The following is a 25,046-nucleotide window of genomic DNA, read 5'->3' as shown; positions in this document are numbered from 1 at the left end:
ATCGCACGTTGAAAGTTAAAATCAGGCTGAACCAATCAGGGACTCTGATTTGGTAGCGACGTATGGATGGCGTCCCTTTTAATTTATTAGTGCCAACTGTTAGACAGTTGGTCATGGAGAAGAAATGAATAGTTGTGGTTTGTGCTCGGCCGGAATTATGACACGAAGTCGTTCCTATATCAGAATGGAGCTGAGAAAGAAAACGCCTTTTCCACCTGGTGGCAGACATGTGCTAGTAAACAGTAGTAAATATAAAAGAAGTCCCTCCCAGCTCGTCCAGTGTGAACACTGTTCTGAAACTGCATTCAGAATTGATTGCCTTCTTGAGCGCACGTCACATTCCCACAGTGAACGTATCATATCGCTGATAATCTTACAGCTGCTTTCTGAACTGCAGGCACTCTGCAGCAGTGTGGCAGTGCCATCGACCATCTGAAGAGAATCATCAAACAAAAGGCCCCCAGTCTCAATCAGCACAATGCAAAGCGACGCATCCCAAGGTTGGTAAAAATTTTGAGATTTTTGTAGTTGGCCTGACATCGACCTAGTTTTTCCAATAAACAAGTTTAAGAGGGTTTTTTTCTGAGCCCTTTTAGATTCTTTTATTTCTTTTAAATTAATTTAACCTCTAAGGATGATGATGAAGCAGCAGCGAATAAAGACTGTTTATTCTTTGGTATAAAAGGGATTTAAGAAAAGTTTCAGGTAAACATTAATAAATATATAAAGAGTATAAAAATAGTCATTTTAATTTAAGAGTTTCTTTTTTCAGCCATAATTAAAGGAAATAATTTCAGTCATGACTTTCATCCGTTTTTTATGCCCTCAGAAGCAACTTTTTGAAATGCTCTTAGGTTCATTAAGGTTTTTGCAAAACTTTTTGTGTATGGACTACCACCGGGAATGTTCGATTGTCGTTTTTGTGGGGAAGTGTTTGTAAGGAAAATGTAAGCTAAATACATTTCTGACGTACAGTGATGCTGTCAGATGGTGCCATACGCCACACTATAGTCCAGGGGGGGGGCAAACTATGCCCCGGTCGGCATTTGTTAAACTATTTAACGTGGCCCATCAAACTGGAATAACTTATGTTGATAGCCCATATCATTGTTTGATTTTTGTCTGTGACTCTGGTGTCTCCCCATAGACGGTCCTCTACAAGTAAACTGAACTTTTAGGTGCAGAAAGTTATGTGGTGTTGGAAGATTTGTTGTTTTTCTGACATTCGTGTGTGTTTTCCGAGTTGGACGGTCACGTTTCCGATCATTCCAACACCGCATGAACGCAGCATTTCCCTATGTTTGTCGTTTCCCCTGAGGAACATCAACCTATCGGTGCAATTGGCACTAAAATGAGAACAAAAAGTCACACATTTTGAAATAAAAAAATAAAATAATTTTCTGTTTTAAAATATATATGTTTATTTTATTGAATTTTGGCCCAGATTCCATGTTATTTCTTTCTCTGAAACACTCCATGCATCTGCTCCTGGTCCGGCCCTTCTGTTAAATTTTGGAGCCCTTTGTGGTAAAAGAGTTTGCCCACCCCTGCTCTAGTCATTAGTGAGATGCATGCACTGGCTTCTTACTGACCAAGCCCAAATGCTGCACGCACGGGTGTGCAGGTAATACACAAGTGCCAATAGGTTCTCCACACAAACTACTCTCTGATTGTCTAATTTGCTCATTTCTAACAGACAGACTACAAGCACGGAGTGCACATTCATCCCTTGAACTGCGCAAACAGGCCCCTCGCGCAGTGTCTGCATTTCCATACCTCACCCTTACTTACCCCTACGTGTCGTTTAAATGTTCTCTATGACCTGCTGCTTGCAGCATTCCTGTAAAAAAATGATAGGGACATTTCTGCCTTATGAGTCCACCCAGTGATCTATGATCTTAAAATTTAATGCGGGCCACGGGTGGATACAGCCCATATCCACCCGTACAGATGCTTGTGACTAAGGAACAAGACTTCCACCTACTCCAATATGCAGGGGAACTCCTAGACATGGACACATCAAAGAGATGTGTCAGTGTCTCTACAAGGGCTTCATAGATCCAGATGTCAGGCTGTGAGGCCTGAATGGTCATCTTAACAGGCCTCCACCAAGATGAGAAAGAGACGGAAAGAAAACAGTGATCCATAGGAAGTCTGCATGTAACATTACGATCTTGTTCCTTTCAGGGGTTTTCCCGCGGACGTAAAGCTGTGTCTGTCAGACATGGTGGTATGGCTTCTGGAACAATGCGGTCGACCCCAAACTGAGTGTCGCCACAAATGCATGGAGCTCCTCTACGAATTTATTCCCCTTCTTCCAGGTCAGAACGCATCTAAGAAACCTAAATTTGGTCAATTTGATCAAATACAGTACAAGTCGAAGAGTGACCATTGATATTTCCTTTTTGTTGTCTGTGGAACACATTTTACTGTCTGATGGCGTTTCTGTTGTTTTGGGCTCAGAAAAGAGATCCCCGCCTCAGTGGCTGGACGGCATGCTGAAGGATCGGGGAAATGACCTTCTAGTCTTGTGTTTTGAGGGTGGTGGCCTCCTCTCCCAGCCCACTCTCAGGGATGTGACGAGTCCTTTCAGTGTCCGAGCCACCCTGCAGTGGATGGACATGTTGCTGGCCGTTTTGGATTGCTACAACACCTTCATCAGCTTACACATCATCAAACCTCAGCATATTCTCAGTAAGTTCTGTCTAGAATGTATTTCCTCACCACAGTGTCAAATCATCTTCTGATCTACTGTAAAAAAAAAAAAGTCCCAGGGGTCCTTTAATTATAATTACCGAATGCCGTTTTTAGCCATAATCAAAAAACCTGTTGTGCAGAGCAACGCCGCCGCCCTTCCTGTCACCCATAACTGAAGGTTTTTTGTGCCTCTAGCTTTAACAACAGCGGTAGAACAAAAATGGCAACCCAAATTGAAGCTATCCAGCTGTACAGTTTTGAAGGAGACGCCAGATCGGATGAGGAGACGTAGATCAATTCGTCTACAAGTGGAGACATCATAAAGGCACAGAGCAGGGAGCTTGTGGCCTGTCCAGTGTATTTTCTAGGCCACAAATACTCTATTTCAAACTGAATTTCTTTCGTCTGCTCCTGATTCAAAACAGTTTGAATAAAGAAATTCTCAAAAATGCAGTTTTAATCAAAATTTTATTTAGATATGTCCATCATGAAAAAAATGCTACAAGACTGTGTTAAAAACGCCAAAAAAAACCAAACATTTTCATCAGAGTCGGATATAAAAGCCCTTTTTTGCTTTGTTTTCTAGGCTGTAAGGATAAGTCGAGCTTCCTGAAAGCAACACATTTCTTTCTAACTGAGCTTGCGACCCGGGAGCTTGCCGCAGCAGAGAGCTGCTTCCTTTTCGGAGAGAGAACCTCTCATTTCAGTCCAAGGGAGGTGGATCAGTACAACTACAGCAAGTGTACCATCATTGTCCGGCTGCTGGAGTTTGCCTCCATGATCCTTGTCAAAGGAGATCAAGAGTTTTGGCAGGTATCTACCCATTACAGACAAACAGTAGAGACAAACCTCCTTTGAAAGTTTTATATTCCTAATCTCTTCTAAACGTTCTACGCAGCTTCTGGAGCCAGAGATTTTTTGTGCGATTTTCTTTGAGCTGACTGCTGCAGTGGTGTGTGAGCCTTCCTCTGTCGGCTTCAACATTGCCGATGTGGAGGTGATGAAAAACCTCCCGGAGGTGTGCGTTCCTCTGCTTAAGGTCTTGCTGGCGTCCCCCTTCCGCAGTCGTCTGGAAAGCAGCTTACGGATGAAAATTTCCCGCAAAAGGTGTGAACTCTAGCTTAGCTTTCCTTCTGACCTTACTTAACTACATATAACCATTCGTGTCATATATGATGACCCCTATCTCAATACCATGATAAAAACAGTCCTTAAAAACCTATTGTAATGAATTTGTTCCATGTTTTCTTCCCTGTGGTTCATCATCATTCCACTGGGGGCAGTAGAGGGGCTTTTCCTGTGATTTAAAAATGGCTGCCTCCGTGAAATTTAAAGAACACTTTGGGCGGGAAACGTTTAATTTGTAAAACTTTATGATGAGAATAACCCGTCTATTGTTAATTTTATAAATGACTACTTGTATTGAAAAAAGCCTAAATGTGTTTCTAATTAATTCTTTATAACAGTAAAATGTGTGTATCAAATTTGAGACATTAGGTAAAAAAGGTCAATTTTCCCTGAAAAATCGTGTTAAATATTTTTTCATCCTAAACTAGTATTGTTGTGATCAAAAACTGACCAAATCAGTGAACGGATCATATTTTATACTACTTTAATGTTATTACAAAAATGATTCTGCAAATTCTTTTGTGGATTTCATCAAAGGGTTTCAAAAACATCCTAATTCCAAAAATATTGTATTTTCTTAGCGTTATGGGCTTTACACTTTCCTTTTTCTACGATTTATTTCCGATTTTTGGTACAGTGTGGAGGACCTGTGTGCTGTAGACCTGTATCATTCAGACACTCCGAGTCGCCACGGCCAAATGGAAATGGTGCTTTCTTCCTGTAAACAGATGCACAAAGCAGGATTCCTCAGCTCGATTCTGCACAGCCAGGTGTGAGCTTTAAGTCCACGGTTTGATGTCACATCACAACACTTTTCTGCATTTTTCCTACTCAATACATGATCATGTTTGTGTCCTTATCTTTTTCTTCTTTAAGGATTCGGAATATGCCAAATCCCTTGCATCCCAGCTTCTCATGACGGTGTATAAGGGCATCGCTCCAGGAGAAGAAAGGAAAGCTCTCCCATCTTTGGATGTTAACACCAAAAGAATAGCAGATAGTTTGCTTCAGCTCTCATTTTCTTTCAGCCAGCAGGTAAGCAGACATTCTTAACCCCTTGTGCTATCTTAGATGACCCCACCCTTACATTGATGTGTTCTCCCTACCATGACAAAGGTGGATAAAGGTGGAAAGATTTCATGTAATCAATGGACACCAGTGAAGATCACAAATCATTGAAGAAAAAAGGTTCAGAGAACTGTCTGGTGGGTCTAGATCAGTGTTTTTCAACCAGTGTGCCGCGGCACACTAGTGTGCCGTGGGAGATGGTCAAGTGTGCCGTGGAAAATTGCCCCCATTAACTGATCTAAAAACATTTCCCATCAGGAAATCAGCTCTTTGTTCATCCAAACAGGTCCTGATAAAACACTGAGTAGTTAGGAATATGAAAGATCATAAAATACTTTTTTCTTTGTGTTTATTTGATTCTATTAAAGACATTTTGATAAGAATGATGGTAACGCGATTTAGCTGCAGCTATAACTGTTTTCTGAAAAGTCCTGCAGCTTTTACCGTCTCCACGACTCCACCAATCATTCTTGAAGGCTTAATCACATGTCATCAGTCTGACCAATCAGAAGTGTTTAAAGTATTCACTTCCTTGTTCCAATTTAGCTCATAACTCACTCAGTTCCAACAAAAACACCAGCTAAAGCTCGTCTTTAGCGGTGTAGCTTTCCACAGAATCCGGTATCAGACCGTGGAACAAGTGAACAAAACCATGAAGCTCAGAGAGGAGAGTCTTTCTGCCGTTTTCGGCAACGAACATACAGTTTGTATGTAACTTAACTTTTATTACATCTTTTAGAAAAAAACATCTGCAACTTCCTGCTTTTTCTGCCACAATTATCACAAAAATGCACGTCAGATTGCCGGGGGCGGGGGCTGTAGATCAAAACAGACTATGAGTTTCTGCTTTTTTTTTTTTTTTTTGGGATGCTGGTGTGCCGCGGGATTTTTGTCAAGGTTAAAGTGTGCCGTGGCTCAAAAATGGTTGAAAAACACTGGTCTAGATGACCCAACTCCCAATGTTAAAGTGCCTAGGATAGCACAATGGTTACAGATGCATTCACACCTAACACGATTCGGGCAGCGGGGAGGGCCACTTTCAATGATAAGTCAGTGTACAGACGCACCAGGAGCGATGCGCTGATCGGGCGCATCAATCATTGGTCAAGACAGATCACGTTATCCAATCAGAGCTTTGGCCCATGACGTGTTGATAATGTCATCAGCGGGTGGAGTCCAAAACCAACACGGAGGAGAATCTGATCGTCCTCCTCTGGTACTTTGATCATTTCTTTTTTGCGTTGAGACAATGAATTTTTTTTTTTGTTCCTCGGACTATTGCTGGACGGCAAACTGGGTCACAGAGGCAGGAAGAGAAAGTCCCAGTAAAAGTGGCTGTCATGCAGTAGATGGTGAATCTCACCACACTGGGAGAGTCTCTCTCATGAATCCAGATCTTAACAAAATAAATAAACCTTATCTGTCTGCGTCATTCATGTCTTCTATGCATTGTTAAAGAGATATACGGTCAATGCTTCCATTTAGCGATGAGGCTAAAAACCTTAGTCTACAACAGTCAGGATTTAGAACACAGTGCACATAAAATAAAAGGCACGCAAAATGTGTTGAAAAAATCTGCGAATCAGCAAGACAGCAAAAGTTGAACCACGATATAGCGAGGGACCACCTTACTTCCTAAAACACAACAATCTGAGTCGGATTCTGATATCAAGTCTTCTAATGCATTTTGGTGGGGACTGAGAATCTTCAGCAGCTGGGTAGCTCGGTTGGTAAGGTGAAAGGCTACCACGCAGAAATGCAGGGTTTGATTCCCGGAGGGGAATGAAGAAATGAACAATGGTAATGGGGCAAATACCATATCAAGCCCCTTAACGCTACTGCCTCCCGAGCTCACCGCGGAGAATATTCTGCAGGATTTATATCATTCTGATGTTTATCTGTCTGAGTTGGTGGAAACTTGAGTGTATGATTAGAAAAACTGTGTCTATAGAAAGGCTCTGATCTAGGACGTCTGCTGTGACTGTCGTGGGGTTAACTTCCTTTTTTGTCGTGAATGCTGTTCTTGTGCAGAGTGAGCAGCTGGTGGATTTGCTCCTCAACACCATCATGCTGTCTGTACCGATTTCTGGCGGCCGAAGCAACAACTTCCTGAGCTTCTCACACGGCGAGTACTTCTACAGCCTCTTCCAGGCCACCATCAATGCAGAGCTGCTGAAGAGTCTGGAGTCCACCGTCCCGCGTCTGATGAAGGCCTCCACTCAAAACCTCACCATGGTAGTTCAGCATCGGTGGAAGCATTTCGGCTTTAGACGTCCCGGTTTTGAGGTGGGCATTCTGTCTTCAGGTGAGCATGCTGCTGAACGGCATGCTGGACCACAGCTTCAGAGAGCGCTCTGTGAGGAAGACTCAGGGGAAAAAGCTGGTTGAAGAGGTGCTGAGAAGGTGGATCAGCCTGCAGCCATGGTGGGAGGGATCTTCATCCACACCGGAGAGCAAGACTGCCACTCTGCTCCTGCTCTCCAAGCTGCTGCAGGTCCAGTATTGAGGAGACAAATAATCAATTAAGACTCAGAGAAAGCTAAAAATATTACAAGATTTTGTTTTTGCTCTAATTTATTTCAAAATCTGGAATGAATAGGACTTAAATCTGCTATTTTGTAGATTCAGTTTTTTTTGGGGTTGCAATACAATTTTGACTTAATAATTAGACGTTTATTTTTTAAACAGGAACATACAATCTAAAATTTCAAAAGAAACCTATATTCTCCATTTGTTCTCTCAATAAAGACTCACACCGATCATCTTTTGATCTATTTCTAAAGCGTTACCATAGCTTCTGCTGAGCGGCAGGAGTTTATTAGGTTGTGGGCAGCACCATTGGTGCGGAGCAACCTTGACCCCTTTCCTCTCCACATTCCTGAGAGCTCTCTGTTTACATGCTCTCCCACTAGCTTACAGCCCCTCACACCCCCAAGCTAACATAATCGACACTACGAAAAATGGCGAGCAATATTGGAGCTATCTAGTAGTAACGTTTTCTACGTAACAAATGCGTCTTTTTTTTAAAACTGCCTTTTTTCGTCTGCTCCTGATTCACAATGATTTGAATAGAGAAATAATTACAATTGTAAGCTTAATTTTCTTTATATATGTTCTCTATTACCAGATAAATGCCATGTTAAAAACACCAAAAACACAATTTTCATCAGAGTGGGTCTTTAATACTTGAATATTGTGAGATTTTTTGTGTAAATCTGACTATTTAAGTCTTGTTGGAATAATTATTTGTCATTGACTGTGATTTTCAAATGGTAATTATGAAGGGAAACCTTACTATTTTTGGTAAAATCCTTTATCCTGAGTCTTTTGGATCTTTTTAGTTGTATGATAAATGTAAATATTTAACTATCTCAAGATATAAAACTTATCTGTTGGTTTTTATTTTCTTTAGTCCAAAAAAATGCAGTTTTAGAGAAAATAAATCACTTATTTTTAACAACTTTTATTTACAACATTGATTTACCCTCAGTTTTTTTTGTTCTCGTTGCAGATTGATTCTTCTGTGTGCTCTGACATTAACCATGAAGCATTCAGGCTGGTGTTCTCCACCTTTACCACGCTGCTGGTAGACACGAGTCTGCCTCTCAACCTTAAGGTAACGAGGCCCTGATGCTGTTTTTTGAGTCTGCGTGTGGGACGTCTTTCCTACGTCATGCTTTGGCTGCATCTCTTGCTCAGAGTCAGGCCCTGCTCGTGCTGCCGTTCTTCACCACGCTGCCAGAGAAACCCCTGGATGAGCTGCAGAGAGCCCTCGACTCTCTGGTGGCGTCTCACTTCCCAATGCAGTCCGACGAGTTTGCCAAAGGCTCGCTACATAGGAACAACTACATGGACTGCATCCGCAAGGTAAGGATAAAACTGGCCTGACAGACTGAATTTAAACAGTTCCTTCAGTTCCCTGACCATCTGGCTGGATCTGGCTTTCAGCTGCTGGATGCTCTGGAGCTCTCCCAGAGCCCGCTCCTGCTCAGGCTGCTTGCTCTGATTCTGTGTCGAGACAGTAAACACATCATGGAAGAGCAGTTTCAGACCTGTTTCCAAAGGGTCGCAAAGAGGTTGGTGAAAATTCTTCATCTGCAGGGGTAATTAGATTCAACCTTTTGCCTACAGCCGTAGAGCCCACCTTATGTCGTCTATGAGAGACTCCACTCATTTTTCCAACCAGAACGATTCCTGCAAAGTTCTTTGCACCGATTGATGGTTCACATTGCGAGAGTAGCACGTAATGTCTTATTTTGTTTGGATTTGCACTTGATGGCTTCAAGATCAACTGTTTTTGGTAACCATAGAGGCTAAGCTAAAATAGATCATCTCTATTTAACTTTCAAAACAGAGTTTTATGTGCAACAAAATAATTTTCCCTAAGACCCACTCTGATCATTTTTTGATCTATTGTAAAAGCTTTCCCAGTGGTCTCTAAAGTAGGATTATGCAGTTTTTAGTCAAAGTAAGAAAAACTTGAATGTTGGTGCAGAGCAACCCCGCCCCCTATTCCCCTCCCCGTTGCAGAGCAGAGTGGAGCAGGGAGCTTGCTGCCTGCCCAGCCTTCTTTCTACATCACAAATAGACTCTTTTTCAAACAGCATGTTTAACATCTACTGATTCACTACGATTTAAATCAAAAATACTCAGAAATGGAATTTGAAGCATAATTTTCTTTATATGTCCTCCATGAAAAAATGCCACAAGAGAATGTTAGATATAAAAATCTGTAGTTGTTTATGACATAGCAGAAGTAGACATTTCATATTTACCTTTTAAGATAGGAGCAAAGCACTGAAACTTTGGGCGTTTTCTGACCACTTTCATAAATAGATTTGGGAAGAAGTTCAGAAAGGTATTTAGGATTTTTCGCAGCAATAGCAGTGAATTATGAGGCTTGTGCTGCTGCTTTAAATAATGTCCTCGCTCTGCTTCTCTTTGTTGGGACAGGTCTAGCAGTGATCGGCAGCTCCAGCTGCTTTGTGGGGTGTACGATGTGATCCAGCGGGGTGACGTTCCCATCAGCTCCATGCTGCAGGCCATGATGGAGCGAGTTCTGCTGCCTCTGGCCTCCAACTGCGGCTCTAAGGCCCTGACTGATTTCTTTGTGGCAAATGTCTTTGATATAATCGCTCTTCTGCTCAGCCGTTTCACCAAGGTTTGAATCTCAACACACAAAATACAATTTTCTAACATGGTGTATGAAGGTAATTTTTTCCGTTTTTTTCTTTTACTAATGATTGTTTCAGTCAAGCGATTCGGCTTTTGAGGTGCAGTTACTAAAAAAAACGGGATGCTTCAAGCTCATGGAGCTCCTGTATTCCCGGCTTTCCAAAGATGAGCTGTACTCCAAAGAGTCCCGCATTAACCAAGGTTACTGCCGCGTCGACCAGACAGAGGGGAAGGAGATGTCCAAGACTTTAATCAAGTGAGTTTGCACAAATATATATATTTTTTTTATACATATTTTGGAGCCAATTTAGTGAGTCTGCCAGGCAAGAGGTCTACAGGAAGTCTAGAGAAAGACCAAAGAGGAGGTTTATGGATGCAGTGCACCAAGACATGAAGGTAGCTGGTGTTAGAGGGGAGGACGTAGAAGGCGGGGCTAGATGGAGGACGCTGTGGCGACGCCTGAAGGGAAAAGCCAAAAGGAAAAGAAGAGGATTTAGTGAGTCTGGATTTTGTTTCACGTCTCTCAGGTCGAGTTTTGAGGCCTTCACTGAAAACATGGCGGGCGAGACTCAGCTGCTTCCACTCAGGAGGATTTATCACTGTGCTGCTTATAACTGCGCCGTCGCTGTCATCACCTGCTGCTTCAATGAACCCAAATTCTACCAGGGCTTCCTCTTCAGTGAGAAACCTGAGAAGGTACATCCCTGCATTAGCAAGATTCCTTTTTACATTCCAGCATTTTCTCATTTAAAATATATTTTAACTCTCTTCTTTAGCTGAGAGCACTAAACATTAATATTTTTTATTTGAAACTATATTCATATCTTAAAGTTGGCATCAGTAACCCTATAATACCAAATGTACTTTTATTTTCTTATTGTGTCATTTAAAAAAACAATGCACTCACAATTTTTTTGACAAATCTAGACGGATGCATGAAGTATTGCACTAAAAAAATGTAAATATAAAATAAAAAGATGTATTTTTCTTTTAGCATAAGCAGATGTGTAAATTATCCTTTCTATTTGCAGGTTTACAATTTGAATTAATTTGAATGTTGCAAATGTATCTCTTTTTACATTTATTCTGTAATTCTTTAATATTTTCTTACTTATTTTTAAACAATCATATACAATTTCACAAATTAGCATTTTGTTTCCAACCTTCAGGCTTTTCTAAATACATTTTTTTATTGTGTTGCTTAATTTTGTTGGGGGGGGAAAAATGCTGTTTGTGATTGAACAAAACTTTTGTTAACATCTTTTGTGTGTCTTTTGGTTTAGAATCAGTTCATTCTGGAAAACATCATTGATGTTGAAAGGGCGTACAGCTTCCCCATTGAAATTGAGGTATTAAAAAAGCTTTTGTTTTTGCTTGTTAAATCTTAGGAATTATCATTCCTCTTATTATTTTTTTTTTTTTTAGGTCCCACTTGAACGGAAGAAGAAATACATCATGATTCGAAAAGAAGTCAGTGAGGAGAACGGAGGTCAGAGCTTAATAAAATAGTTTATTTTCTTCATTGTTATTTTAGCCAATAATCTTATGTAATGTCCAACGTGATGAATGTCTACACAGGTCACTGTAATAAATATCTGATGAGTCGTGTTTTTTGGGGGGGTTTCCATAGAGGCGCCTGTCTATCTGTCCTCACAGTCTTACATGGCGGACAGCAGCCTCAGCGAGGAGATGAGCCAGTTCGACTTCTCCACGGGGGTCCAGAGCTTTTCACTCAGCTCCCAGAACCCTGAGGGGAAGACGCGCACCGTTGCTAAAAGAGTTGGTTGTTTTTCGATCAGAACCTATTTGAATTTTTTGCAAAAAAAGCCATTTTTTTGCGTGGAAAAATGACTATTTAACTTTTTTTTTTTAACACCTTGATGTCTCTATGAATTTGTGCCTGAGTTTAGGAGACTGAGGAGACTCAGGCCTCCCAGGATTCACTGGTGGATCTGGAAATGGACGAGCTAAACCAGCATGAATGCATGGCCACCATGGTTGCTTTGATTGGACACATGCAAAGGAACAGCATAACCCCCCAAATCCAACAGGTCACAGATCACAAAAGACTATTTTATTCTTGAATACTGTAATGACTTCAGTGCTGTTTGCATGCAGGAATTTTCAGAAATTCTTCTCTTTTTAACACAGGGAAGTCTTCCTCATGAGCTTCCGCCATGGATGAAATTCCTGCACGGAAAACTGTTGAAGTCGTCAACTCCCCTCAACATTCGACTTTTCATCTCCAAGCTGATCATCAACACTGAAGAGGTGGATGACCCAATGTGTACTTTTTTGTTTTATTCTAATAACTGTAAATGTTTTGCTGCCCTCCTGCACTTGTTGAAGAATCTCATATTTGGGCTTCATCTTTTGCAGGTTTTTCGACCGTACGCCAAACACTGGCTCGGGCCGCTCCTGCAGCTGGTCGTCTGTGGAAACAATGGCGGCGCGGGAATCCATTTCATGGTGGTGGACATCGTGGTGACGGCGCTGTCATGGACGAGCCTTGCAACCCCAAAGGTCGATCATTATACTTTGAAGATGGAACTCATAGATTTAATCAGATTAAACAGAAGTTAGTTTGAAATCGTTTGTTCTCTAAAAAATAAAGTGAAAAATTGCATGACCTCTGCCCCCCACTCTTGCCCTTCCCTACCCGCCCTTATTGGCTGAGCAGCCGCCACACGCCCATCACTCTCTGCCTCTGCCAGCCTGGTCAGAGCTGCTTGAGAAAATTTCATTTTAAAAAAAAATACCTTTTTTCCAAAATGGCTGCTTTTCTGTTGGCTTTTTCTCCATAGCAACCATTACCTTTTTTGGTCGCCTGGGGGTGACGAACTGATCTATGTAATTTTTAGAAGAATCTGCTAAAGTAAACTTTTGGATTTCCTTTGTAACAGCAGTCTATACTAACCACATTCCTTATACATTAGTACTGGATGTCATATCGTTTTGTTCAGCCTGAGCCAACGATTCATGTATTACGTATTCACAATGATATGGTTAAAAAAATGTGCAATCAACAGGGAACTGACACTTTTGCGAGCTCGCCACACTAAATCTGAAACCCAAATTTGAGGTTTCTCAGGGATTGAAATCCCTAGGAGTTTAAATTCCAAGGTCAGCAACATTTTTTATGTGGTTGTAGACCGAACCTGGTGACGTGTGTGAGTTTTCGTGAAGATTGCTCAAACAAAAGTTTTCTTTTCCCATATTGTGCAAAAATGGGAAAATTGCCAAGTTTCACATGTTGCCACAATATGACCGCCAAACCATAGGTCCTGCAGCCATCCCATAATAATTTCAAAGCTTCCCTTTGGATATCCTGGAGATGTGTTTTAGTTTCATTAGTGGAGTTTGATTTTTTTTTTTGCCCTACAGGAGATTTTTGGATTAATGTTTTGGGACGGTTTCACCTGCTGTGATGTCAGCGTTTTTTGGTGGGGGGTTGTTGATCAGTATGCCATTTTCATTTCAGGGAAACCCCAGAGATGAAGTTCTCGCCAACCGACTGCTGGAGTTTCTGATGAAGAACAGCTTTCACCCCAAACGGGCCGTTTTCCGCCACAACCTGGAGATCATCCGCACTCTGGTGGAGTGCTGGAAAGAGATGCTGCTCGTGCCTTACAGGTGGCGCCAACACTCTTTTAACAGTTCCAAGGCACATGTTTGTCGTACATCACAGAGTAACAGACGAAGAATTCTTTTGAAGAAACAAAAAGGGTTTACAGCTTTTTGTTGATAAAATCCTGATTGTACTCCAGTGCCAAGCTCATTTCTGCCTACCTGAATGAAAAGCTTGGAAATATACGCTGCCCGGCTAAAAAGAAAAAGTCGCCACCCGGATTTAACTGAGCAAACAGATGTAAGCCTCCTATTTCTGCAAGGGCGCTTGTATTTCTGCTATCACCAAGTTATTGAACCCCAACTGGTGCAATGAGTCCCTTCTCAAACCCTAAACAACCACGTTTAAAACTCATCCCTTGGTCCTGTTTGAGACGGGTCAAATTATTGGCAGTGAAACCATCTAAGGAGGATGCAGACATGACTGAAATTGGGTTAAGAACCGTCCAGCGCGTTATTTAAAGCTTGAAGGACAGTGGGGGCCCATCGTCTTTGGAGAAGATCATAACACAATCTAACAGTTGATGCTTTAAACGGGAAGGGAGAAGCAAACCTATTCAATCCCTCCCCTAATATTGGACTGTGTTTCATAAGGAAAGTAAAAACAGTTCCACTTGCACTATGTGAAGTGGAACTTGAGACTGAACTGCTGTGTAGCCTGAAGAAAACCAGTCATCCGTGAGGCTAATGAGAAAAAAGGCTTCAGTTGGCTAGATTGGACGCTGGAGCAGTGCGGTTTGATGGGCCCAGATCATTGAATGTATATGAGAATTGGAGCGCGTGAGTGTGACATCACCCATAGAAAGCAACTTACTTTTGGCGCCAACAACGTAAAGTCACATCTGTCGCCATTTTTACGGATGTCGCTGTGTTGGAGCCAGAAATTATCAGTAAGTAGTGATTAGTCTGAGTGGACAGACTAGTCGACTCTCACCAATCAGGACTGAGCTTGTTGGAATTCCACACCCCCTACCACTTGAGAGTGGGCTACACAAAATCTGTCAAACATTTCAAAGCATTCGACAAGGAGACCCCATACTTTTACTGAGTTTTCTGATTGGTCAGTTTCTAACTTGAATAACTTTTACTACAGAAAAAATATCTTGAAATGTTAGAACAAGTTTAAAAAAAAAAGGTATCAGAAGAAGAATGGTTATTCTGACAATGTAGTGACTGGGTTTATTTCTCTATAGAAGTCTATGGGATTTTGGCTTCTTAAAGCCAGCAGGCACTTCCTGTTAGAAACACCAAGGGGGAGGGGTCACTCAGTCCCGTTCTCAATGGTCAATAAGCCAGATTTACCTTGTACCAGACTGATGGGGACATTAGGGTAAGAAGAGAGAGATGAAGTCCCTACTGTTCAAGCCTGTGGAGGCAATGTTATGAGCAGTTGGTTCAACAAGTTCAACAACAGGGTGTGCTTAAAGAATGAGGTCAGGGACAACCCGAATAGGGCAAGGCAAGTTTATTTGTATAGCACAATTCGTACACAAAGTAATTCAAGGTGCTTCACAAAACAGAAAAATGCATTAAAATCACAATACATCATAGAAATAATCAACCTAAAATTTACTTAAAAAGAAAAGAAAAAATTTGAAAATTGATTTAAAAATAAAGGAAGGAAAGGAAAGAAAAGTGCAGATAGGATCTTTCAGTCATATACACGGCTAAACAGAAATATTTTAAGTCTAGATTTGAACATGAACACAGAAGACGCCTGTCTTACGACTTCAGGGAGGCTGTTCCAGATTTTAGCTGCAGAATATTGAAACGCTGATTCCCCTTGTTTAGTTCTGACTCTGGGTATCAACAGGAGGCCGGTCCCTGAGGTCCTCAAAGTACGAGATGGTTCATATGGCACTAACATGTCAGAGATGTACTTTGGTGCGTGGCCATGCAGAGACTTGTACACAAGCAAAACTGCTTTGAAGTCTATTCTTTCTGGTACAGGGAGCCAGTGCAGAGACCTGAGCACAGGACTAATGTGATCATACTTCCTGGTTCTGGTCAGGACTCGAGCAGCAGCATTCTGGATGTACTGAAGCTGTTTTACAGCTCGTTTGGAGAGGCCGGTGAGCAGGCCGTTACAGTAGTCTAACCTGCTGGAGACAAATGCATGGATAAGTATCTCCAGGTCTGGCTTTGACATTATGTTTTTGATTTTGGCAATGTTTCTCAGATGGTAAAATGCTGCTGATGTTACTGACTTGATATGGCTGTTAAAGTTCAGGTCAGAGTCCATGATTACCCCTAGATTTCTGACTTGATTTGAGGGTTTAAGAGACAGAGAAGGAAGGTAGCTGCTGACACTTTCTCTTTGTTTCTGTGGGCCAAAAATAATAACTTCGGTTTTGTCTGAGTTTAGCTGGAGAAAGTTGTTCTGCATCCACGCACTGATCTGTTGGAGGCAGTGGCTGAGTGAATCCACCGGCCCATATTCACCTGTTGTCAGTGACACATAGATCTGAGTATCATCTGCATAGATGTTATTACTGCGTATTAACTGCCCTAGTGGCAGCATGTAGAGGTTGAACAGAAGGGGTCCCAGGATCGATCCCTGGGGCACACCACTAGTCAAGGCCATGTAGTCTGAGACACAACTCCCAATTTCAACAAAATATTTCCTGTCTTCTAGATAAGACTTGAGCCAACTTAGGGCAGATCCAGAGATGCCAACCCAGTCTTGGAATCTGTGCAAAAGGATCCCATGATCAACAGTATCAAAGGCAGCACTCAGGTCTAGCAGGATTAAGACAGAGACTTTGCCAACATCAGTGTTCAGGCGGATGTCGTTGGTTACCTTGATAAGATGGAACCGGGATATTCCATCAATGGATTTTTTTCTTCCCTGATGGCACAGGTTCATCCCAAAATGACAATGTTAGGTTTCATCAAGCTCAAATTGTGATTGATCACCAAAGATTCCAAACCTTAACCCCATCGAGAATCTTTGGGATGTGCTGGACAAGTCAGTGCAGCGGTCAGACTCTACCATCACCAGTGGATGGAAACAAGTCTGGGGGCATTTCAGAAGCTTATTGGCCACAATGATTGTGTGACTGTGCTGTAATCAAAGCCAAAGGCGGTCCAAAAAAATATTTGTGTGGGATATTTTTATACAGATGGCTACTTTTTTGATGTACATGTCTTACCTAGTATATTAACATTAACCCATTTTATTTTTAAAAAATGCAACTTTTTTGCCTATTTATGTAACAGAAAATGAAACATCTCTGATTGATAGTGTTCATTTAGAACACTTGTGTCTTTAGGTTATGATTGTTAATAGAAACTAACTTCTCATGCCACTCATTCAAAGTAAGGAACCATAACAAATCAAAGGATTTTTAAAGCTTTCTCTTCTCTCTGTAGTTTGATATACGAGCGATTTTGTGGCACCGACCAGAACAGCAAAGACAACTCTGTGGGGCTCCAGCTGCTGGGAATCATCCTGGCCAACAACCTCCCCGCCTACGAGGCTTCATGTGGAATCGAATACGACAGGTAGAAAATAGTAAAGGGGGGCTTTCTACTGTAGAACCTTTAAGCTACCATCACACCACCCTCAGCAACCACGTTAATGTGCGTTTCCTGCTTCTGCATTAAAAACTGTTGCATTCCTGCTTAGTTACACAAGTTTGTACAACAGTTTGACAGCTCTACGCACTAAAAGAGTGGCCAATGAACCAGCATTAAAGGTTAAATCAGGTCAAACTTTGACCAATCGGGGACTCCGATTTGGTAGTCACATATGGATGGTGCACCTTTTAATTCACAGAAGTGCCAACTTTTTGAAAAGATTGATCATGAAGGAGGAATTAATGGATGGAGTTACACTGTATGACACCAATTCTTTCATATATAGAGGTGTAAAAGGAAAAGCCCAGAGCAAGATTTACAAGATTCCAACTGTAGGTGGTGGACATGCGCAAGGAAACAGTAGTAGAAGAAGAAGCCCCTCCCTGATTGTCCAGTGTGAACACCATGGGCTAAACACGCGTTCAAGAACCTGTGTTTATTGTGCATCAAATGCCTGGTGTGTCCATAGCTTTACTTTATTCTAGAACACGGTTGCCGCTAATAGTTCCTTTGTGCTTCTGTGTGTCTCAGGTACATCCAGTCTCTGACGCAGAACTTGTCCTTCGTGAGATACAAAGACGTTTACTCAGCGGCTGCAGAAATCATTGGCCTCACTCTGAAGAACATGTCTACAATGGGCAATGTACACACTTTTATTTTTTTTTAAGCACTCTTCAAAGGGGTTTTAAACATTTAAGTACATGACCTGAATAAAAAAAATACACTATTTTTGCTTCAATGTTTCAGGAGCAACAAGAGCTTCTCAACCTGGCTGCAAGTAAAATAACTCATCTGAAGAAGAAGGATTTGGATGACAAGTTCATCATCTGCTTGAATAAAGTCTCCAAACACTTTCCCCCGTTCATGGATCGGTGGGTTTACTGGTTAACAATTTGAGCACTGCTTTTATCCCAAATATGACTTGTTTTGTCAGTAGTGAGGTCCACTTTTGTCTGATTGTGTCTCAGGTTCATCAATCACGTGTTCTCCCTGCTGCCGAAGTTGCACGGCCTCCTGAAGACCAGCTGTTTGGAGTGCGTGCTGAGCCGGGCCGACGTCATTCCAGACATCTTTCTGCAGCTGAAAACCAGCGGCTTTATTCAGACGCTGGGCCGCAGGTGAGTCTGACCACACTTCCTGTTTGTGCGTGATTGGTCCAGCTCCCCCTTCTGTTAGCCTAAAAAACATAACCCTCATTTCTTTCTTTTGCCAGAGATGAAGCAACACAGAGAGTCTGTCTGGACATCATCCACAAAGTTACGGCTCGCCTTTCGCCCCCTGAGCTACAGGAGCTTCTGGGCGCCGTGGCGGCTTTCGTTTCTCATCCTTCACCCGTTTGCAGGGAGAGGATGTACGACATCCTCATGTGGATTCTGGACAACTACAGGTCAGTCTTTTACTACTAGTTTACTTGTTATTGTTTTTACCATTTCAGTAGCAGCATACAGTTTCAGACAAGATATATGTTCGCGTGTTGGTGTCACGTCTTTCTGCAGTGATGAAGAGAGCATGCAAGATGACACCTCTGTGGAGGTTTTGAAAGCTGCCAAAGAAACTCTGCTGCAGGGATTGTCAGAAGAAAACCAAGGCCTTCAGTAAGATCCAAACATGTCTAGTTTTCCCACAGGAGGTATTTGTGAAATCAGAATTATTTCTGTATGGTGGCAATTATGACTTTTTTTAACAATTTTTTTAATATCTGATTTATTCAATGCATTGATATTAGCCAAGAAGTTCATGCGTTTTGATGAGAATTCAAAAAATATTTGACAACTGTAAATTATTCAGGCAAAATTTGGGACTTTTTCTTGGATTAAAACAAAACGGAGACAGTTTTCAATTTAAAAAACTTCAAAAATGTTGTGTTTTAGATTACAAAAAGCATGGAGGGAGCGTGCTGATGCTAGGAGTTTCTATTGAATTATTACAAGAAATGTTTACAAGTTACAATTAGGCTTAATTAGTTAAAAATTACTAAATTGGGCTCTGATGGAAACAGAAGCCGCAAATCTGCAAATAAACTGGAACAGTAACACAATGAAGGACAACAAAAGGCAGTCAAATTATTATTAATAATTGTTATATTAAAAGCTCTACATTTCCACTCAAGTCAAAGCTGCTTTTTGATCATAGTTTTTTTTTTATTATTTCGTTTTTAGCTGACTTAAGAGAAAACAGGATAAAATGAGCTGATGCTACAAAAAAAGAGGGTAAAAGAAAAAAAATGATACAATTTGTACTCTGATCAACTACAAATCATGACAACCAAAGAAAAATAACTTTTTGTTTGATTTTCGTTCAGGAAACCTACATTACAGCTCCCGTTTAGTCACTCTAGAGTTTTTCTTCAACATTTCCTCTTTGCATGAGATAAATGAAGCTTTCATGCGTAAATGTATCCAATCAAAATCAGCTTTTACTTATATTCATATTGGGGGTTTTAGTTGCTAATATTTAAGTTGGACACACATTAATCTGGTATACAGTGGCCCCTTTATGGTGGGAATAAATGAAATCCACCAAGTAGTCATTTTTTATTTAACAACAATTATAGATGTTTTATAGTTTTAACCCCACTTACTTTAACACTTTCCTTAGACAGACATGAACATTTTCTCTAGTTTAAACTCTCAAAGTTCAGAATATCGTTAAAAAAAGGCCCATATATTTTTATTGTGATCAAAGATTGATGTAAATTTTGCAAGGTTGATTCACAATGATCCACAGCCAATCAGGAAGCAGGACCAATCTGCTGTGAAAAAACAAAAAAAAACTTTAAAAACCCACTAAATATTTTATAAGAATCTCCAAACTCTTCCAGTTTGATCTAAGCAGATTGTATTCAGGATGTTTTTTCTTTTGGTTACAAAGTCTGTTCATGTTTTCAGGCTTTATGTCCGTAACTTCTGGAGTCAGGAGAAGCGCCTTCCCACTGCGACCATTGAGCGAATGCTGATGGTGCTTCGATCTCTGTACTCCCGACAAATAGAAAGGTGCTTTCTGAGTCTGGCCACAAACCTGCTTCTGGAGATGACCAGCCAGAGTCCCGACTTCAAACGAAACATGTTTGAGTACCCTCTGTCGGAGTGCACTTTCCAGGTTGATTGCCTTTATTTAAAGCATAACGAAGAACAAAGAAGTCATACACCTAACTGATTTTCTTTTTCTTGTCTTTTTGGCAGGACTACGTGATTGATTCCAACTGGCGCTTCAGAAACACAGTCATGACACCCATGTTTGTTGAAACCCAAAGCACTCAGGGCCCAGAGGGCGTGGTTTCAGCCTCCATGTCTGAAGCCATGAGGGGGAAGCTCAGGGCCACTCAGACCTCCCTGGAGTTTTCTCAAACCCAAGCACCAGGTGTGAAAACAACAAAAAATCTCTAGAAAAATACATTTTTCTTTCTTTAAAGTTTAATATTTCTGGGTTTGCAAATGTCTTTTAAAACCAGGTCGACGTACTGCATATAACTGGATGACGGGCAGCAGCGTGGACACGCTAGCCGATTATTCCCTTAGCTCTGAGTCTCTGTCTTCGTTGCTGGTATTTGAGAAGAAAGCAGAGAGGCGAACAGTGACCAGGAAGCCAGTGGGAGAAGGTTTCGGTCTGAGGCGCCTGACTGCATCAACAGATGAAGTGGACAGCCGCACAAAAGGTCAGTCTAACGCCAAATTATCCACCTAAAGAAAAAAACACACGACCTTGTTTTAATTGGAAAGAGGTAACTTAGTGTTTAAAGCATGGAAAAGGACGGCCTGGAGACCATATTAAACTGTTTTATCTGGCCCGCCAAACTGGAATCAATTGTATTGATAATCCTTATTCATGTTTTTTTCCCCATCTATGTTTCCCCATAGATGAAGCAGTACAGATATATGAACATTTGTTTAGGTGCTGAAAGTTATTGTGCAGTCATGTGGTGTTAGAAAATGTTGTTTGTCTGACATTTGTGTGTGTTTACCGAGCCGAACAATCATTTTTCCGATCATTCCAACACCACATGAACGCTGCATATCTCTAAGTTTGTTTTATTCCCAGGGGAACATCAACCCATTGGTGCAATTGGCACTAAAATGAGAACAAAAGCCAGTTTTGAAATAAAATCTCCAATATGTTCTGTTTTGAGAGAGAGACAGAGGTTATTTTTTTAGAGTTTTAAAATACCTTTAATGACCAGTCATAATTACACAAAGAAAATATTCACATCACAAAGTAAAGAAAACACAAAATCAATAAAACAAACTCAAAAAATTCAGCACTAGAGTCATCCTTTACAGAACAGAGAGAGAGAGAGAGATTCAATCAAAATGAAAGTATATTACTGTCCACATTCTATTTTATTTCTTTCTCTTTTGAAGTGGATTACCAAAACACCCCACACATACTGCCTTATTTTAGAACCCTTTGTGGTCCACAAGTAAAAACGTTTCCTCATCCATGATTTAAGGTGTTCAAATGATGTCTTTGCTGAAATAAGGTTTATTTTTTATTTATTGTTAGCTGAAAATGAGCAGCGCAGTAACATCCTAAGACTGAGGCGCCGTTTTCTCAAGGACCAGGACAAAGTCAGCTTGAGTTTCGCACAAAAAGAGATTCAACAGCAGCGTCAGAAGAAGGTAATTAACTGGCGAAAATAAATCATTCTCTGCTCCATTTATTTTGAACTCGATTCATCTATGATCCTTTAAAATGGGTTCACCCAACAGGAGGATAAAGCTGATCAGAGGCTGCGAAAAGAAGCTCAGGTGACTTTGTATCGTAACTACAGAGTAGGTGACTTCCCAGACATCCAGATCCCGTACAGCAGCCTCATCACTCCACTTCAAGCTCTTGCACAGGTGATTCTTTTTGTTTGAATGCCTACACAAATGCAGACTCAAAATCCAAATGTTCAAATCCATCTCTTTTATCTCATATAGAGAGACCCAATTTTAGCCAAAAATCTCTTCAGCTCCCTGTTTGCTGGCATCCTCAAAGAAATGGAAAAACAGCGCGATCCTGACGAGAGGAGGAGGATCAAAGAGGAGCTGCTAAGCAACATGAACTCCTTCCTGAGCGAGAGTACTCTCTGCTTCCCTCCGTTCATAGCATGTGTGCAGGTGAGAGGCTCCTTGAAAGTCTCCTCCCAAGGTTTAAGGAGTTTTGAGTCAATAATCATAGCGGTCATGACCTGGCTCAAGGGATGGCAAAAGAACTGAATATCAAACAGTGTAGTAAATGCTAAGTACACAGCGAGCGTTTAGTGCATTCCTGAAGTTCTGTGTGTTCACTCTTAATTGTTCGTACCTGGTACTAGCACGTGTCAGTTGGAATCTTGCTCCAGGCTTTTTCTATCGCAGCTCTATTCCGATATATGAAAGACTTGATGTCATAGAATTCCATGGTGACGGGCACAACCGCAATTATCCATATCTCCTACATGATCAATTTTAAAACGGTTGGAACTTGAATCAAGAGGGACGCCATCCATACGTCATTATCAAATCCAAGGCCCTGATTGGTCAAATTTCAATCTGGTTTAACTTGCAACGTGCAATTAATACGTAAATGGCGTATACTTGTAAAGAGCTTTTCTACCTTCCTCGAAGGCCCAAAGCGCTTTACAGTCTCTGGTGGCGGCTCTGCTGCCGAAGACTGGTGCCAGCCTTCCACCACAGGCAAAGTGGGGTTCAGTGTCTTGCCTAAAGACACTTCGACACATGGGCGTGCAAGGTGGGAATCGAACCTGCAATCTTTCAATCAGAAGTCGACCGCCCTACCACTGCACCACGGCTGCACTAGTACATAGAGCCTGAAAACAGTCGTAGAAACGTGCGTAGCAATGCGTGAACACAAGAGTTTTGAGCTCACAAGCCCAAAACGTGCATTTAAATAAAGTTTTCATTGAAGTCTGCCACTTGAACACGCAAAGCTTAAAAAAAACAATTGTATGATGGAAAAACTGTGTAATCATAAGCAGCAAGGAAGATGCAGATAATAAGAAGGCTTTCACCTCCACCCTAATGGAGAATCACCTCCAAAAACCAACAAAAAAAGAAATGTTTCTTTACTAAAGGATGAGGAAACTGAACCCTGAAGATCTAATAATGTTAGCAGTTTAATGTCAGACTCTGATGAAAATATTGTTTTTAACATGTTCTTGTGGCCTTTTTCTTATGATGGAGAACGTAGATAAAGAAAATTACGCTTAAAATTGCATATCTGAGTATTTCTTTATTCAAATCCTAAATCAGTAGTAGATAAAAAAAATTGTTTGGGGTTGTGAGGGTCTTAAATAGCCGGAGAGCATGTGAACAGAGTTTACAGCCGATTTTCTTCTTATTTTTATTAGGAAATGTGTTATCAGCACAAAGAGCTGCAGCACATCAACCCGTCAGCCATCAGCACCACGTGCCTCATGAGTCTCCAGCAGCCATCAGGCATCCTGCTACTGGAGGAGGGCTTGCTGCACGCCGATGGGCCGGACGAGCGTCCCGCCAAACGCTCACGAGGCCGCAGAGAAATCCCTCCAGACACCAACAAATGGATCCAACTTGCAAGGTGGAAACTCAAAACATTAGGGTGTTCAGACTTCCCTTCAGGTCTGTGGTTGTTCTTCTCTAAATAACCAGGATTTCCTGCTCCTAGCATCACGTTAGCATGTTAAATAAAGTACATACACTTTTTAAAAAAAAGAACGTTTACTGGGGCTGCTTCTGCTGCCGGAGCAAAATGGAGCCAGGCTCCACTGTGACCACGACGGAGCTCCCTTCTGCACATGTGAATGTTTGGCATTCAGCCATGGATTGGGGATGCGAGCAGCACTAACCGCCTTCAAGCTGAGTTTTTTCATGACAGAATTTGGACTGCAGTCTTAAATTTGATCACTTTTAGCCTTTTGGGTTGAACACCACTGATCTGATCTTTTAAAAGCATGAAAATGCAGCTCATTTTAAGCACAGCGCTACCACTGAAACCTTTTATTGGACAGCTCTTTTTTGTTGCATCGTTAATGGTAGGTTGGGGTTGTTACAGGCTGTACCGCTCTCTGGAGGATTATGACGTTGTTCGCGGCATCTTCGGTGGAAAGGTTGGGACCAAATCAATTACCTGCTCTGCACTCCAAGCCGAGGCTAACACGGACTTTGCAGAAGCTGTGAAGCTTTATAACGAGGTGGGCGGCTCTAGTGGGGCGGGCACCAAGTCTCATTTAGACTGCAATTCTAATCTGTGCTTCCTCTCCGACAGGCTTTAAACACAGAAGACTGGCCGGACGGGGAACCCACCGACTCCGAAAAGGACTTCTGGGAAATAGCTGCCATGGAGGCCTACAATCAGCTGACTGAGTGGAAGTCACTGCAGTACTGCTCCACTGTTTCCATAGATGAAAACACTCCGCCCAACCTGGAGAGGATGTGGTCAGAGCCTCTCTATCAGGTACCAGCATTTGAAAGATTGCATTGTCCTGCACACCTGCTGTATTTATTATTATTATTTAAACTATGTTTTGGTTAGGACATGTATCTGCAGCACATGATTCGAAGCATGCTGAAGCAGCTGCAGCTGGGTGAGAGGAACCAAACCCTTCTCACCTTCATCGACCAAGCCATGAGGGTGGAGGAGCGCAAGAAGCTGCTGGAGAGCCGCTACAGCCAGGAGCTCAGCCTGCTCTACATCCTGCAGGAGGACTACGACCGCTCCAAATACTACACCAACTTCAGCATGCAGCTGTTTATGGAGGCACGATCCGCTCTTTCCCCCCCATGACCAGTTCTCTCTTAAATCAACACATT

General features: G+C 41.7%; 1 protein-coding gene across 1 annotated transcript in view; it reads left to right on the top strand.

Moving 5' to 3' along the window:
- The window catches only part of prkdc (protein kinase, DNA-activated, catalytic subunit), a 49,328-nt gene that overhangs the window by 14,948 nt on the left and 9,334 nt on the right, over positions 1-25,046 (top strand). Inside the window, exons 29-66 of the mRNA XM_011488768.4 lie at positions 398-500; positions 2,188-2,321; positions 2,464-2,694; positions 3,284-3,510; positions 3,596-3,804; positions 4,463-4,595; positions 4,702-4,860; positions 6,925-7,128; positions 7,199-7,387; positions 8,405-8,509; positions 8,593-8,760; positions 8,842-8,969; positions 9,847-10,054; positions 10,146-10,324; positions 10,596-10,764; positions 11,352-11,417; positions 11,494-11,557; positions 11,699-11,847; positions 11,979-12,119; positions 12,220-12,339; positions 12,448-12,591; positions 13,550-13,701; positions 17,068-17,199; positions 17,806-17,917; positions 18,022-18,146; positions 18,243-18,392; positions 18,488-18,661; positions 18,771-18,869; positions 20,163-20,373; positions 20,457-20,634; positions 20,726-20,929; positions 21,775-21,890; positions 21,981-22,112; positions 22,194-22,373; positions 23,606-23,814; positions 24,289-24,427; positions 24,502-24,690; positions 24,769-24,993. Coding sequence (XP_011487070.1) covers positions 398-500; positions 2,188-2,321; positions 2,464-2,694; positions 3,284-3,510; positions 3,596-3,804; positions 4,463-4,595; positions 4,702-4,860; positions 6,925-7,128; positions 7,199-7,387; positions 8,405-8,509; positions 8,593-8,760; positions 8,842-8,969; positions 9,847-10,054; positions 10,146-10,324; positions 10,596-10,764; positions 11,352-11,417; positions 11,494-11,557; positions 11,699-11,847; positions 11,979-12,119; positions 12,220-12,339; positions 12,448-12,591; positions 13,550-13,701; positions 17,068-17,199; positions 17,806-17,917; positions 18,022-18,146; positions 18,243-18,392; positions 18,488-18,661; positions 18,771-18,869; positions 20,163-20,373; positions 20,457-20,634; positions 20,726-20,929; positions 21,775-21,890; positions 21,981-22,112; positions 22,194-22,373; positions 23,606-23,814; positions 24,289-24,427; positions 24,502-24,690; positions 24,769-24,993 — 5,957 coding nt within the window. The remainder of the gene's footprint in view (positions 1-397; positions 501-2,187; positions 2,322-2,463; positions 2,695-3,283; positions 3,511-3,595; positions 3,805-4,462; positions 4,596-4,701; positions 4,861-6,924; positions 7,129-7,198; positions 7,388-8,404; positions 8,510-8,592; positions 8,761-8,841; positions 8,970-9,846; positions 10,055-10,145; positions 10,325-10,595; positions 10,765-11,351; positions 11,418-11,493; positions 11,558-11,698; positions 11,848-11,978; positions 12,120-12,219; positions 12,340-12,447; positions 12,592-13,549; positions 13,702-17,067; positions 17,200-17,805; positions 17,918-18,021; positions 18,147-18,242; positions 18,393-18,487; positions 18,662-18,770; positions 18,870-20,162; positions 20,374-20,456; positions 20,635-20,725; positions 20,930-21,774; positions 21,891-21,980; positions 22,113-22,193; positions 22,374-23,605; positions 23,815-24,288; positions 24,428-24,501; positions 24,691-24,768; positions 24,994-25,046) is intronic.

Source organism: Oryzias latipes, chromosome 20 (genome assembly GCF_053564925.1).
Source record: "Oryzias latipes strain Hd-rR chromosome 20, Olatipes_Hd-rR_3.1".
Taxonomy (NCBI): domain Eukaryota; kingdom Metazoa; phylum Chordata; class Actinopteri; order Beloniformes; family Adrianichthyidae; genus Oryzias; species Oryzias latipes.
Note: the sequence above shows the minus strand (reverse complement) of the source record. Positions and strands in the feature narration are given on the sequence as shown.